General features: G+C 46.6%; 1 protein-coding gene across 1 annotated transcript; it reads right to left on the bottom strand.

The window, feature by feature from the left end:
• Window positions 1-11,065: 11,065 nt before the first annotated feature.
• On the bottom strand, window positions 11,066-11,752 carry LOC143841956 (taste receptor type 2 member 40-like). The gene has a single exon (XM_077346506.1). It carries the CDS (start codon window positions 11,750-11,752, stop codon window positions 11,066-11,068), a length of 687 nt encoding a protein of 228 aa, XP_077202621.1.
• Window positions 11,753-15,751: the final 3,999 nt, after the last annotated feature.

Below are 15,751 nucleotides of genomic sequence, written 5' to 3'. Positions count from 1 at the left end.
AGAGGAAAAGTATCCTGAGAGGAATACCATGCGTGTGTGTGACTCTGTCTCTTTCTGTGCTTTTTCTCTTGAACTACGGAATGCAGACAAACGTGCCAATGGTGGAGACAACTAACTCTCTCACTAAGGGATGTAGAGAATCCACCCATGTCTTTGATTTTCCTGAAATGGAGGGTAATTCCAAAGGTTTTGTTTGGCTGCTCACTTCATGTTCCTATTCTCCCTTTGAAAGAACCTGCCCTAAGATACATATACCACCCTGGAAATTTGATCCTCTCTGTATACTTTATCAATCCGAGTCTCTTCCTCCTCTAAGTAGTCTTCCGGGCTTTTTGTGATTTCCTTCCTTAGATCTGTTTTCCCAGATTCTTCTGAGACATCTTTAATTTTAATGCTCCTAGCTTTGAGTTCTACTTCCAGAGTTCTCTCCCACTCCTGTTTTTGACTTCCGGACATTGGATTCTTGTTTGGTGTGTTGCCAGCTGATTTGTGTTTTCATCAGCTGTTTTCTTCAAACCATCAATTCTGTCTGAGAGCTCTTTCCTGGTATCCTGAATTTCATTTTCAATCTTTTTGACTGCTTTCAGTATCTCTAAGTTGCCTTTGTTTAACAAATAAAACATCTGTGCGTTTGTTAGATTTTCCATTTCTGTGTGCAGTATGCAGTAACAGCGTCTCGCGAGAGTTCGAGTGATCAGACGTTATCAGTTTAAAAAAATCTTCCTCTGAGCTCTCATTAACAAATTCTCAAGTTCTTTCGTTGTCAGTTTTAACGAGTGTATTTAGCTGGCTTGCCTCCCGTCTGAAGAAAGAATTCTCTTGTAAATTAGTTAGGGGGGAAGGAGGGGGGCTTTAAAGAAGAGAAGATCAAACAGAAAACTCACATTCTTTGTGTTCCTCAGACTTCTGCTCTTTTCAGGCTGGAGAAAAAAAGATGATCTGGGAAAAGTGCAGGCTTTTATCAGCTGGTCGTTCCAAGCTTAGAAGATTATTTACGACACGAACGCCATTATGACCCCCAGCACAGGTAGCGATGATCCGGAGAACTTAGTCTCCGTGGATCTGTAGGACCCTCAGGATGCCGTTCCCAGTTCCTGGGCCGACCGGTGAGCAAGATTTGCGTATCTTGTTCAGGTTGGCCAGGTGCTTCTGCTCCTGGCCCTCTGCCTGGCTGGGGAGCCCGTTACAGATGGGGCTAGCACGGCACCATCTTCAGTCGTCTCTCCTTCCTGCCATAAGCTCTTTGAAGCCTGACCTTAAAAGTGTATTAGAGAGATCTCAACAGCATTTGGGATTCTCACAATAGCTCACAAGAACCTTTTGAGAGAGATGCAGTTGTTTTTCTCAATGGGAATGTGACCTTTTGATGATGATGATGATGATGATGATGATGATATACTGTTTTCGAATTATGGTGTTGGAGACGAATGCTGCGAATACCATGGACAGCCAAAGTTACCAACAAGATAGTTTTAGAGAGGAGCAAACCAACTATGTTATTGGAAGGGAAGATGTTACGGCTGAAGCTCACTTACTTTGGACACATGCAATCAAACTCGCTAGAAAAATCATTAATGCTCGGCATGGTCAGCGGCAAAAGGAAACGTGGTTGCCAAAGGATCTGCTGGCTCAACACAATCAAAGCCGATACAGGATGACCATGAACCAATTAAAAGAAGCAGTCAGAGACAGGGGTGCATGGCGAAGACTTTCCTATAGCATCTCCGAGGGTCGGACATGGCTGAACGGATGACATCATCATCATCCTTATGCAATACTGTCATATACTGACCTCCTTGAGTTCAATGGGATTTACTCTCTAGTAAGTGGGCACAGGGTTGATAATACCTCCTTCACCCACTGAATCCAGTAGGTTTAGATGGGGTAGTTCAGGTTGGGATTGCACTGGGAAGCTTCCCCTCTCCTGGCTTTCTGCAAACAACGCAAAGCTGAAATAGGAGGGATTTTTGTGCAGGAAACGGGGCTGTAACAACATGGTACAGAAGAAGCTTGGGGTAGCGAGTGAGGGACTTTAGACTGTACTGCTGTGTTTAAATCCTACTATCAGTAAGTAGGCTTCTATTATGTAATATTTGCATTTGTTTGGTGTCTCCCCTTCAAACGTATGCTTCACTTCTTCTCTGGTTGATTCCAGATTCCTACAAGTCAAACCCTATTGCATTGTCTATTGGATACCCCATTCCATTGATTGCACTGATTTACTCTGTGTAATTTGCCTTGAGTACCAAGGAGAATGCCAGGCTATAAACTGTAGGAATGGTGGGAGGAGGTTCCGCAGTTCTGAAGGGCCTGCAAAATGGAGCTCTTCTACTAGACATTTGGTTGGGGCCCATGAATGATCCATGGCAGGGGTAGTCAACCTGTGGTCCTCTAGATTAGCGATCCCCAACCCGTGGGCCGCAGACCACATGTGGTCCGTCGACTAATTGGAGGTGGGCCGTGAAGGACGCCTTCCCCCCCCTTTACTTCATCCCCCCCTGGCCCTTTACAACACACTTTGGGTGTCATTGTCTCCCATCACTCCCAGATGGGACTATCTCGTTGCAGAAAAACAAGCTCAGGGTTCCCACTGATTTGTCATTGTCATGAGTTAAAATTTCCATGAAAATAAAATGTTCCTTATGTTCATTGTTGTGGCGTGTCTGTATCTTATTTTGAAGGGATATTTAAACATTACCATAGCGATCAGAGAGCGTTAGGGCAGTGATTGAGAGTAGAGGAGTAAACTACCCCCCCACACCGGGCCTCAGTAAAATTGTCAAGCGTTGAGTGGTCCCCGGTGATAAAAAGGTTGGGGACCACTGCTCTAGATGTCCAGAGACTACAATTCCCCTGATCCATGGTACAATATTATTGGCCTCCTCCCATAAAACCCCAGAAGGGCTCCCCTTGGGAACAAATAAGATCTGAGGGATGTAACATCTGCAAGTAAACTGTGTTAATAATTGGAATTCTAGCTACCTTATAATTTTAATAGCTATTGTCTGATGGGGAATGTTTTAATGTCTTTATTATGCTGTAAATCACCCCGAGCTGGTATTCGGGAGGGGTGGTTATATAAATCCAAAATAATGTGAACAAACAAGGAATTTGCTCTAATCTGTGACTTGCCATGTCACCCATCTGGAATTTCACTGCAAGCTAATTGTTTTAATTCTTTTTGTAATCCATTGAGTTTATGTCTGTGCCCTTAATAAAATGACATTTTAGGATTCAAACATGTGCTGGCTTGGTATTCACTAAATGTACTGTACATATATACTGTAATGGAGGAACGAGATTTTAATTTAGATAGGCCTTTCCAAACCATGAGGCTTTCTATCCTGTGACTCTGTTCTGTTAAATCTTCTGCACAGGACTTCCTCCAATGGAGCATGGGATTAAGTTTTATTTGCAGTCACAGATCAAAAATACAGTATTTTTACAAAAAGGTCAGTGTACAAAAGGATAACATCAGTAGTTATGGGTGAAATATTATCAGAATCAAAATAAAATGTATAATATATGACAGAGAAATACAATGAGAAAAGATCACAGACACCTGTAATTTGATATTTGAGCCCATGTGAGCTGTGTATAATGAGGCACAAAACTCTGCAACAGAACGAAAAATCGGAATGGTATCATCTAACTGAGACAGGCTTTCTTTGATGGAGAAAATGTTTGGTTGTTAGAAGCCCTGATGGAGAAAACCATAGGAACCACCCACCACCAAGGGCCTTTCTAAAGAACGGACATCACATGGCCAAACTATACAGAAGAAAAAAATATTGAAAGAGTAGCAATGACAGACAAAACATTGCATTTCAAATGGCAAGAAATGCAGTTTTTAAAAGGTTGCATTTTTGAAACGCTCATGTATTTCAAAATGTCCCATTTTTAATTGAGGACCGTTTTTTTACTTTTGAAAAAGTCAAAAAAATACAAAATAAAAACTCTCTTCTCATTAAAATCGTAAATCGTGCATTGGTACTTCTGTAGCTATTTCCTTGAGCATCCATTGGAGTTGTGTTTCTCTGCATGCATTCGAGTTTTCTCTTATGTGATCTGTAGCTGCATCGGTCCCGCATGGAGATGAAAAACCCAGACCCTCGGCTAGACTGGAACTCATAAAGTTGGGCTCTCAAGGCAAGCCCCTTGCTGATGAAACAGCCTCGATAATTTATGACTCCGCCCCGGAGCGTCCAATCCCGTGCTATTCACAGGACCCATAAATAAGCCTATTTGTACTGGGGACCAGCAAGATGCGGCACGTCGGGGAACCGAATCAGCAGACGCGCCCCGCAGCCGTTGCGCGCCTCGCTTTTCCAAGGGCGCCTGCTGGGAACCGAAGAGGTGGAGCCCCCTTTCTCTCCCGCAAGCAGCCCCCGCCACGAATGCGGAGCCCCCCCGACCAAAACCTCGCCAAGGACATCAAATTCGGGCTGGCGGCTTCAGATCCACCCCAGGCTTGCCGTGAGAAAGACGCACGCGGCGCGCGTAAAGCCACCGAGGCCAAATCCAAACCCCGGGGAGGCGTCGGGGGACCTCTGCTCAGAGTCGCAAGGAAAAGAAACTGGAACCGCTGTGCGCTGGCCGGGGGACCGGGCTACTACAGAGTTACGCAGGGGCTATTCCGACTGCGGAGCCACGCACCCAAACCCCTGAAGGACGCCAAAGGTCCGGAGAGGCGACGGGGGACGCCCGGGGGAACTCTGCTCAGAGTCGCAAGGAAAAGACACTGGAACTGCTGTGCACTGGCCGTAGGGTGAAAAACCCGGCTACTACAGAATTACGCAGGAGATATTCCGACTGCGGAGCGACCCACCCAAACCCCTGAAGGACGCCAAAGGCCAGCCCGCCGCACCTCTGCTCTGACCTCAAACCCGAGCCAGGAGTAACAGGAGACCACGTCGTAGAAGAAATCCACCAGGGTTTTGCTGCTCCCCGGACCTGCGCGGAGCGCCGCCATTGGGACGCGGGTCCAGACTTAGAGCGCTGCCGCCGCGGGACGGGCGGGTTTACTCCGGAGAACGGCATTAAGTAACGCGCCCTTCCCCAAGCGCCGTGCGCCTCTGCCTGCTCAAGCACACGCGATCAAGTGGATGTTGCCTGTATATTCGCAAGCAAGAGGAAGATTTGACGCTACTAGTAGATTCATAAGGATGGGCAAAAAAACCATATTGGTCAATTTTGGGTTCGGGTTAAATCTCGTTCCATTTACATGCCTCTAGAGCCCCCAATGAGCCTCTTGTGGCGCAGAGTGGTAAGGCAGCCGTCTGAAAGCGCTGCCCATGAGGCTGGGAGTTCAATCCCAGCAGCCGGCTCAAGGTTGACTCAGCCTTCCATCCTTCCGAGGTCGGTAAAATGAGTACCCAGCTTGCTGGGGGGTAAACGGTAATGACTGGGGAAGGCACTGGCAAACCACCCCGTATTGAGTCTGCCATGAAAACGCTGGAGGGTGTCACCCCAAGGGTCAGACATGACTCGGTGCTTGCACAGGGGAAACCTTTACCTTTAGAGCCCCCAATAGTCCATCCAAAATGCCACGCAGGCATCTTGAGCAACCGCAGAGCTTGGCTTTGAGCGGTACTTGGCCGTGGTTAATTTCTGAAAATGCTCCGCAAAAGGATTGTTAATTTCAAGGCGAGCGGGGGGTGGGGGGAGACGCACTAAAGTGGGGAATGTGTTTGTATGAGTTGAGACTAATGGAAATGCCAAGTCTGGAGCGATTCTGTTACCTGATTTTCATCCTTGCCTCTGCAGCTTTGTGGATCCTGGTCATGCTCTGCCTTGTAAGTAAATAAGCTCAATTTTCATGCGCAGGGTCAAGCATTGGCTCTGAGGATCACTTTAGGGTTCTGATGACTGCAAGGTCTCCTAAGGCAGGGGTAATCAACCTGTGGTCCTCCAGATGTCCATGGACTACAATTCCCATGAGCCCCTGCCAGCATTTGCTGGCAGGGCATCATGGGAATTGTAGTCCATGGACATCTGGAGGACCACAGGTTGACTTACCCCTGCTCTGGAGGTAGTAGTAGGAGTTGGGGATGGGGGGGGGGTTCTCCTCTATGTTCTTGGGTTGTTAGTTATTGTATCAGTATTTCTTGTCTGTTTTAATGGGGGTTTTAATGAGAGTTTTAATTGGACACCTGTAACCCGCCATGAGCCTGCTTGGGAGTGGCGAGTAACAAATTAAATAATACTAATAATCTTGCTGTGACAGACCTGAAGATGCCAGCCACAGGTGCGGGTGAAGTGACCAGAACACGGCCCCACGACCTGAGAAAACTACAAAACCCATTTGGTTCCTCTGATTGCTATCAGAATATTTATTTACTGTCATTCAGACCAAAATTCAAATACATGCAATTAAAAACTAAGACAATTTAAAAAGAGATTGCTATACTATAGGACTGCTGGGCCCCACTCTGGCAAATCCTGGGAGATTGGGGGGGGGGGGGTTTGTATGATCAGGGAGGAGACTTTGTGGGGGGGGGTCAGGTTAATTTCCCCATGGCCCTCTAGGGATTCTCCCAATTGTTATGGTCTCTTGTCTAAGTACCATCCCTGCTTAGCTTCCAACTGTGATGAGTTTGTGCTATTCTGGGATATCAGGGCTAAATCCGTCCTTTAAAAACTACTGTGGATTCTTATCATGATCCTTTATTATTATTATTATTATTATTATTATTATTATTATTATTATTATTATTATTATTATTATTATTATTATTATTATATTTCCCGCCATTCCCTACAGGCTCGTGGCGGGTAACAATAGTCTTAAAATCCCCCATTAAAACTCCCGTTAAAAGACTATAAAAATACCCAGCACGGTGGAAAATACCACTCTCCCCTACCCGAACAAGGGCATTGGGGGATGGAGGATGATGATGACTACTTCAACCCCCCCCCCCAGGGGGGCAATGTTCTTCCTTGCCAATCCTGATGAATCCATAATTATGGTCATCATCGTCATTAATGCAAAACAATGAAATGCAGTGGGGAAACTTCTGTTGAGCAATTAAAAACCTTCTAAGGCAGTTGATAAATTGTAAGAAGAACTCTCTCTAAGTTTCCGTGGGGCTAAACCCTAAGATCATCCAATACTAACATGTTGGTGGTCCCTGGTCTGAGGGAGGCATGTCTGGCCTGGACCAGAGCAGGGCTTTCTTGGCCATGGCTCCTGCCTGGGGAATGAGCTGCTGATCGAAACCCAGTCCCCGACGGAATTACTTCAGCGCTCTTCCACCAGGGGTTTGGTTGAGACTGGAACGAGCTAACCTCAACAGAGCCTATGGGCCTTCCTCTCCTCATCTCCATATTTCCCCCCACTGAATTAGTATTAAATACTATCTCCTTGGGCTAAGTGGACCAGCCGATGACGTATAAATGGAGCTTTGAATTGAATTGTTGAACTAGTCTCAATGGCATTTTAAATGAATAATTAATAATGATTTTGACAGTGGTTTTTATGTGTCCAGGCGTTGTATGTGAACAGCTCCAAGCCTGCTCTGCAGGGAGGAGCAGAATATATAAAACTAATAAATAAATGAATGAATAAATTCTAGAAAAACCTTCTGTGACTCACAATTTGACTGTAATTCCCTTGATGCCTAATCTTTTTAAAGGCGGTGGGAGGTGGATCCTATGGTTTTCCTCCATCAGGGCTTCTTGTAACAGAACTTCCTCCAACAAAGAAACAGTCTAGTCCAGTACATTTGGTCAATGTCAAGCCAAAACACATTTTAATCCTAAAATGTCCTATTAAGCAGTGGTACCCAACCCCTGGTCTGGGGACCGGTGCCAGTCCGCAGATCAGTTGATACCGGTCCGCAACTCCTCCTCGTCCTCCTTTCTGGCTGCTGCCTTGGGGGCTGCCCTGCCACTCTGCTGCCAGCTCACCTTTGGTGCTCTCCGTCGGCCGCCATGGCTGAGGCTCCCCCTCTGCATGGCACTGTGCAGCTGCTCCTGGCAACACCCCCCAGCAGATGGCGGGAAAGCAAGTGGAGCAGGGACTCAGGCGGCGGCGACTACCCCCCGTTCGGGCCTCAGTAAAATTGTCAAGCGTTGACCGGTCCCCGGTGATAAAAAGGTTGGGGACCACTGCTATTAAGGGACGCAGCCATAAATGCAATGGATAGAAATAAAATAAAAACGATCAGCTTGCAATGAAACTCCAGATGGGTGAATGGCAACTCACACGTGAAGGCAAATTCCTGATTTATTTGTTTACATTGTTTATTCATGTTTATTTATATCTGGCTTTCTATAACTGCCCCTCCTGAATACCAGCTCGGGACAGTGGACAAAAAAATTAAATACATTAAAACATTCATCGTAAAACAATAGCAATTAAAATGATAAGATAGCTAGGATTTTAAATATCAGCACAGCTTACTTGCAGATGTTACATCCCTCAGATCTCATTTGTTCCCAGGGGTGGGAGCTCTTCTGGGGTTTTATGGCAGGAGGCCAATAATATTGTACTGCAGAGCATTCGTGGGCTCCAACCAAATGCCTGGCGGAAGAGCTCCATTTTGCAGGAACTGCGGCAGCTCCATCCACCATTCCGACAATGCGTTATAGGCCACCGTTCTCCTTGGGACTCGAGGCAGCTTACACAGAATAAATCAGTACAATCCATGGGATGGGACATCCAATAGACATTGCAATAGGGTTTGATTTGTAGCAATCTGGAATCAACCAGATAAGAAGTGAAGCATAAGTTTGAAGGGGAGACACCAAACAAATGCAGAGATTATGTAGTAGAAGCCTACTTACTGCTAGTAGGATTTAAACACAGCAGTACAGTCTAAAGTCCCTCACTCACTACCCCAAGCTTCTTCTGAACCAGGTTGTTACAGCCCCGTTTCCTGCACAAAAATCCCTCCTATTTCAGCTCTGCATAGTTTGCAGAAAGAGGGGAAACTTCCCAGTGCAAACCCAACCTGAGCTTACCCCATCTAAACCTACTGAATTCAGTGGGTGAAGGAGGCATTGGCAACCCTGTGCCCACTTACTAGAGAGTAAATCCCATTGAACTCAGTGATGCTACTTGTGTGTCAGCCATTACTTATTTATTTATTTGATTTATATACCGCCCTTCTGTATGTCTCAGGGCGGTTTACGTACAACATGGCCCCCCATGGAACGAATTAATATATAATATAAACCAATACAACAATAATCTAAATTACACAATTCCAGTGATCTTAAACAACAGTCTAACAGGAACAGGAATTTAGCCAAGGCCCTTAGAGAGGATAGACTGGTTCAGGCCATGGAGGGGATGTCTAAGGGGGACGTGTTGTTGGTCTCAGGCAAATGCCTGGTGGAGGAGCTCCCTTTTGCAGGCCCTGCAGAATTTTGGGAGTTCAGACAGGGCCCTGATCTCTTCAGAGAGCTCATTCCACCAGGTGGGGGCCAGGACTGAAAAAGCTCTGGCCCTCATTGAGGACTGATGTGCTTCTTTGGGGCCAGGGATCACTAGCCAGTTGTCAGTGGCGGAGCGTAATGCTCTTTTGGGGGTATAGGCGGAGAGGTACGCTGGGCCCAGACTGCATATGGGCTTGAAGGTAAAAACCAAAGCCTTAAGCTTGATCTGGAATTCAGTTGGGAGCCAGTTGAGTTGTTGAAGTATAGGCCGGATGTGAGATCTCCATGGTGTATTGGAGAGAATCCTGGCCGCTGCATTCTGCACCAATTGCAGTTTCCGGATCAAATCCAGTCTAGAGGTGACCGTTGCGTGGATCACTTTACTTTATAAGACCCCCCAAAAACAGGTCTCATTCCCCTGGAGAACGACAACTGGATCTCTCTCAAAAGGTACCTGTGAGCTATCATGAGAATCCCTAATGCTGTTGAGATGTATTTGCCTAATACATTGTAAAGTCAGCCTTCAAAGATCTTAGGCCAGTGGATATGGCTCTTGTCCCCATTTTGGGTTGTGGTGAGAGTGGTTAGGCTGACTGGCCCTCACAAGTTTCATGACAGGATACATTGCTCATTTGAACTGTCACAGTGCAATGGCCCCTGAAGATTACTTCCTAGCATTGGATCACTCTGAGGGCCTTAGACATAATTAGTGAGGGTCTGATGGACAGATGAAATTACCCTGCGGTTTATGGACATTCTCCACTGAGAAAATGGGATATTAGGATACATAAGCAAAAGCGTAGGAGCCTCTTGTGGCGCAGAGTGGTAAGGCAGCGACATGCTGCCTGAAGCTGTCTGCCCATGAGGTTGGGAGTTCGATCCCAGCAGCCGGCTCAAGGTCGACTCAGCCTTCCATCCTTCCGAGGTCGGTAAAATGAGTACCCAGCTTGCTGGGGGGTAAACGGTAATGACTGGGGAAGGCACTGGCAAACCACCCCATATTGAGTCTGCCATGAAAACGCTAGAGGGCGTCACCCCAAGGGTCAGACATGACCCGGTGCTTGCACAGGGGATACCTTTACCTTTAAGCAAAAGCATCTATATAAATAATGGCAAAGGATCAAATTCCCAGGGAAGTGGGCGTGTCTTTTGTCAGGTTCAAGTGTACCCCAGTTGTTTCAAAGGGAGAACAGACCATCCCCAAGGATGAAGGAACATGAATTGAGCAGCCCAACCCAGGGAATTCAAACAGAGGTAGAGAGCCTACATCCTTTTGTGTTAGTTGGCAGTCTCCATGATCGGCACATGTTTGTCAGATGTATATAGCTAGAGAGAAAAAGATTTGCTTCTCGTACCTTCTTTTCTCTGCCAGATGGAGTCTCAAAGCAGCTTAAAGACTTTCCTCTAACCACAACAGACACTCTGTGAGGGAGGTGGGGCTCAGAGAGCCCTGATGTTGCTGCCGTGTGAGAACAGCCCAACAAGAACTGTGACTGGCCCAAGGTCACCCAGCTGGCTGCATGTGAAGGAGCGGGGAATCAAACCTCGCCAGATCAGAAGCTGCCGTTCTTAACCACTACCCCACACTGGCTCTCTATTGAAAACTATTGATACAGAAAAGCTATTGATATGGAAACAGAGTCACAAACACGTATGGTATATCTCTGAGGGGGTCATATCCTCCTCACGAGGCATTTCTTCCAAGGTTGAGAACATGGCTCAACCCTTTCCTCAGCTTGGGATTGATGAATATCAAGATGACGGAGTGTGCCAAAGGATACGAAAACAGGAATATATCAGAAATCAGCCGTTCCAACTTGCCGTACTGGTAAACAATTGTAAAGGCACTGATAAAGGCGGCAAAATGTAAAATGTAGAAGACGAGGGACAGAAGCAAGGGCTTCATGACGCGGAGGTGGGCCTGCGTGCTGAAGTCCTGGGGGCTGAGGCCGCCCTTCTTCAGATTCCTCGTGTGCCTCCACAGGGAGAGGAGCAAGGCAACGGATGCCGTTAAGCAGATGCTGAAGCTGATGGCACTAAACGCCACATGTAATCGGATAATTGGATCATTGGCCTGAATCACACTTTGGCGGGTCTTCTCTGCCAGGTCTCCCGTGAGATGGTGGCGTTTTTGTTCTTCAAAACTCTTCATGACTGGATAAATAGAGCAGATTATGAAAATGAGGAGAGAGATGCCAAGGAGTTTGGGCACCAGCACATCAATTCTTTGCTTCAGCCGTGAAAAGAGAGGGTGAGCAAAGCTGGTGACCTTCACACAGTAGAAGACGTTGAGCCAAGTGGCACACCAGAGGCTGGCTGAGTTCAAATAAATCCAGAAGACCGTGAATACCAGCGTCTCGTTCCTGTCCATGACTGTCTCTGGAGAGGTAAAATACATAAATTGGCTGCTTGTGGAAATCCCCTGTGAAAGAAACCTGGAGAGGCTCAAAGTGGTCAGGAGGAAATCACAAGTGAGCATCTTCTTGCTGTGGAACCAGCTGTGGCTGCTCACGGCTAGGATGAATCCATTCCCTAACAGAGAAATAAAGGACTCGATTGCAAAAACGACCAGAAAAAAGCCACTCAGCGCGGTGCCCTGCACAACCATTGTCAAAGAGAAATATCTAAATGGGAACAAGACATATTAAATTGTGGCTCTCTTTGTTCTTGGGTGATATTTTACAGAGGAGATTTTTGCTTTGGGTTCTCTATTAATAGGCATGGGAAGTCCTACAGAGAGTGAGATGCAAATATGAAGAAGGGTTATGTTACTAATGATGCAGTCAGGTATCATGTTGTAGGCATCTGCCCAGGGATTAAAACGACTGTTTTAAATTCTGTTTTTGCATACACCTTCCAATTTAGGGACATGTTCCTTGCAACCGCTGTTTTCTGAACTGACAGCTATATTGATTGTGATATTTAAAATAGGGATGTGCACACACACGGAAACTTCACTTTATTGTTGATTTGGGTGGATTCGGCTCAAATTGATCCAGTATATACCGAATCACTTGAATTCCAATTCTGCAAGATTTGGGTTTCCCAAATCTATTTGGTTCCATTATAATCTACAGAGCTATTAAAACCTATGGGAAATCTAGCCTGTCTCTCTATTGTGTGGTCTGGTAGGGGTACCTTTTGCAGCAGAGCTGTGTTCATGCCCACCTGGGGTTCTTCCCCTTCCAGCACCTAACAGGCCTATCAATGGCCATTTCTGTGGAGGCGGGGGGGCGGGCAGATTGACATGACCATATATCGTTGTATCACCTGACAAGTGTTTAATAGTTTAAAAAACATTAAAAAATAAAAATTATAAGTCTCATCTATTTGGGAAACCCTTCCAGGTCACCAAGAACTGCAGGGTTTCACAAAACCCTGGTTGAGGCAGCCTGACTTAGAGACTGGGGAAATTTCTAGAATGGTGCACCCCAGTTGAAGAGGGATGTAGACAAACTGGAGCGTGTCCAGAGGAGGGCAACGAAGATGGCGAGTGGTTTGGAGACCAAGACGTATGAAGAAAGGTTGGGGGAGCTTGGTCTGTTTAGCCTGGAGAGGAGACGACTGAGAGGGGATCTGATAACCATCAAGTATTTAAAAGGCTGCCATATGGAGGATGGAGGAGAGTTGTTCTCTCTTGCCCCGGTGGGACAGACCAGAACAAATGGGATGAAATTAATTCAAAAGAAATTTCATCTAAACATCCAGAAGAAGTTCCTGACAGCGGTTTCTCAGTGGAACAGGCTTCCTCGGGAGGTGGTGGGTTCTCCATCTTTGGAAATTTTTAAGCAGAGGCTGGATAACCATCTGACGGAGAGGCTGATTCTGTGAAGGCTCAAGGTTGTGGCAGGTTACAGTAGATGAGCGATTGGGACGTGAGCGTTGGACTAGATCAGTGGTCCCCAACCTGCGGGCTGCGGCCCGGCACTGGGCCGCAAAGGCCATGGCGCCGGGCCGCAGCTCCCTCTCCCCGCCCCCCCCCGCAGTAAAAAACTTCCCAGGCCGCAAGCTTGCGGCCCGGGAAGCTTCTTACTGCGGGAGGGCGGGGAGAGGGAAGCAGGGCCGGTCGCGCCCGTGTGGGCGCGGCCTTATATGTGGGCATGGCCCGCGGGCGCGGCCCGATGCGCAGGCGTGGCCCGCGGGTGCAGCCCAATGCGCGGGCACGGCTGATGCGTGGGCGTGGCCCGAGCGGGCCGCGGGCCGCGCCCCGATGCCCTGCCGGTCCCCAACCTCAGAAAGGTTGGGGACCACTGGACTAGGTGATCCACAAGCTCCCTTCCAACTCTATGATTCTATGATTCTATCTCTTAATGATGGGATAGCCTGTCCCTTCCCTTGGGGTAATATCCCAACTCTCCCAGGATGCAGCATATTCCACCTTCTTTTAAGGGAGCAGAGTCTGAAGTTTCTTCACAGTGGATATATATAGCACTGGGTCATGTCTGACCCTTGGGGTGACGCCCTCCAGCGTTTTCATGGCAGACTCAATACGGGGTGGTTTGCCAGTGCCTTCCCCAGTCATCACCGTTTACCCCCCAGCAAGCTGGGTACTCATTTTACTGACCTCATAAGGATGGAAGGCTGAGGCAACCTTGAGCCAGCTGCTGGGATTGAACTCCCAGCCTCATGGGCAGAGCTTTCAGACTGCTGCCTTACCACTCTGCGCCACAAGAGGCTCATATATATATATATATATATATATATATATATATATATATATATATATATATATATATATATATATATATATATATATATATATATATATATATATATATATATATATATATATATATATATATATATATATATATATATATATATATATATATATATATATATATATATATATATATATATATATAATCACATATTTATATTAAGAAAGCTGAAGCTGAGTTTAATACAGTTACATGTAGATTTCCTCAATTTGACTACTCAACAATAAAAGCCACCCCCTCAGGAGAAAGGCAGAGAGAGAAGAAGGGCAGTTCAGCTGGACACACCCAGAGGGGAGGGGCTGATTCCGGAGCAGAGCTTTCAGGCCCCCTCCCTCCTGGAATCCCAGAAACTCCAATTAGGCTCCAGAGCATTCCCTGCAAATCCCTTTTCTCGAAGGATCTAATTTGAATTAACCAAGTTTAATTTCATGCAGTTTTTCAGAACTGTCTTTTGGCAAAGGTTTTGTCAAGATATCCGCTGTCATCTCCGTTGGTGGACAATACTGCCTCTTGATAACCCCTTTCTGATTCAGGTCTCTTACTGCATGGCATTTGATATCTATATTCTTAGAACGTCCATTTACTTTCTCAGATTGCACCAATTTCAACCAACTCTGGTTGTCTTCCATAAATGGAAGACAACTGGAAGACCACTCAGTTGTTATAGTTCTGAAGTTCTCCCTTGGATTATTACCAAAACCAAACTCTAATCTGCTTCGGAGATCTGCAAGATGAAGCTATCCTGGGCTGTCCAGGGCTGATTCTGCACTTACTTTGTTTATTTCATTGTGGATCCTGCTGAATTCAGATCAATTTGAACTCAGATCTTCTTCTATCTCCCCCTCCTCCCCATTGAAACAGAAAAGTGTTCTGCAGTTGATTGGGGAAGCTCAGAGCAGGGAGGGGAGCCAAGCGCAGCAGGAGTCTTTCTTTTCTAGAATTGGGGGGGGGGGGGGGAGGAAGAGAGGATTGGAGACAGCAGAGGAGGGGGAGAAAACCAAGAGGCAAATCTCTGCCAAGAGGGCTTCTGGAGCTTCTGCAGAGAGAATTTAGGGCTTCCCCTTTAAAGGAAGCCTTGCAACCTGGGAACCAGTAACTGATGCCCGGTCCAATCAGGGCTTTTCTGCAACATTGGAGGCTTGGCAGCGTGTTAGTTCGAGGAAAAGCACAGAGCAGCATGCTTACTCATGCCGATTTTTCAAATATCACGGGATATATCCACTCCAGGATATTGCGAGGGGGAGGTAGAGTTACTCCGGATCAATCATGCTTGTTGCAGATGAAAAATTTCAATCGCCCAAAATCGAAATGGAAATCACATTCAGTGTAGATGGCAGTGACTGAATAGACCTAGGATTGGAATATAAGCTCCGTGCAGATTCAGCCCCTGTGAGGTAGGTGGGGCTTAGAGATGTTACTAGTCTGTGAGAACAGCCCTACAAGAACTGTGACTGGCCCAAGGTCACATATCTGGCTGCATGTGGACGAGCAGGGAATCAAACCCGGCTCGCCAGATCAGAAGCCGCCATTCTTAACCACTATCCCACGCTGGCTCTCTATTGAAAGATATTGATACAGAAAAGCTATTGATATGGGAAGAGACAGAGTCACAAAATGTATGGTATTTCTCTGAGGGGGTCATATCCTCC

Source organism: Paroedura picta, chromosome 7, assembly GCF_049243985.1.
Source record: "Paroedura picta isolate Pp20150507F chromosome 7, Ppicta_v3.0, whole genome shotgun sequence".
In the NCBI taxonomy this organism is placed as follows: Eukaryota; Metazoa; Chordata; class Lepidosauria; order Squamata; family Gekkonidae; genus Paroedura; species Paroedura picta.
Note: the sequence above shows the minus strand (reverse complement) of the source record. Positions and strands in the feature narration are given on the sequence as shown.

What these genes read in the sequence shown, in the direction of transcription:
- LOC143841956 (XM_077346506.1), bottom strand. Translation starts at nt 11,752, where the DNA reads ATGGACAGGAACGAGACGCTGGTATTCACGGTCTTCTGGATTTATTTG.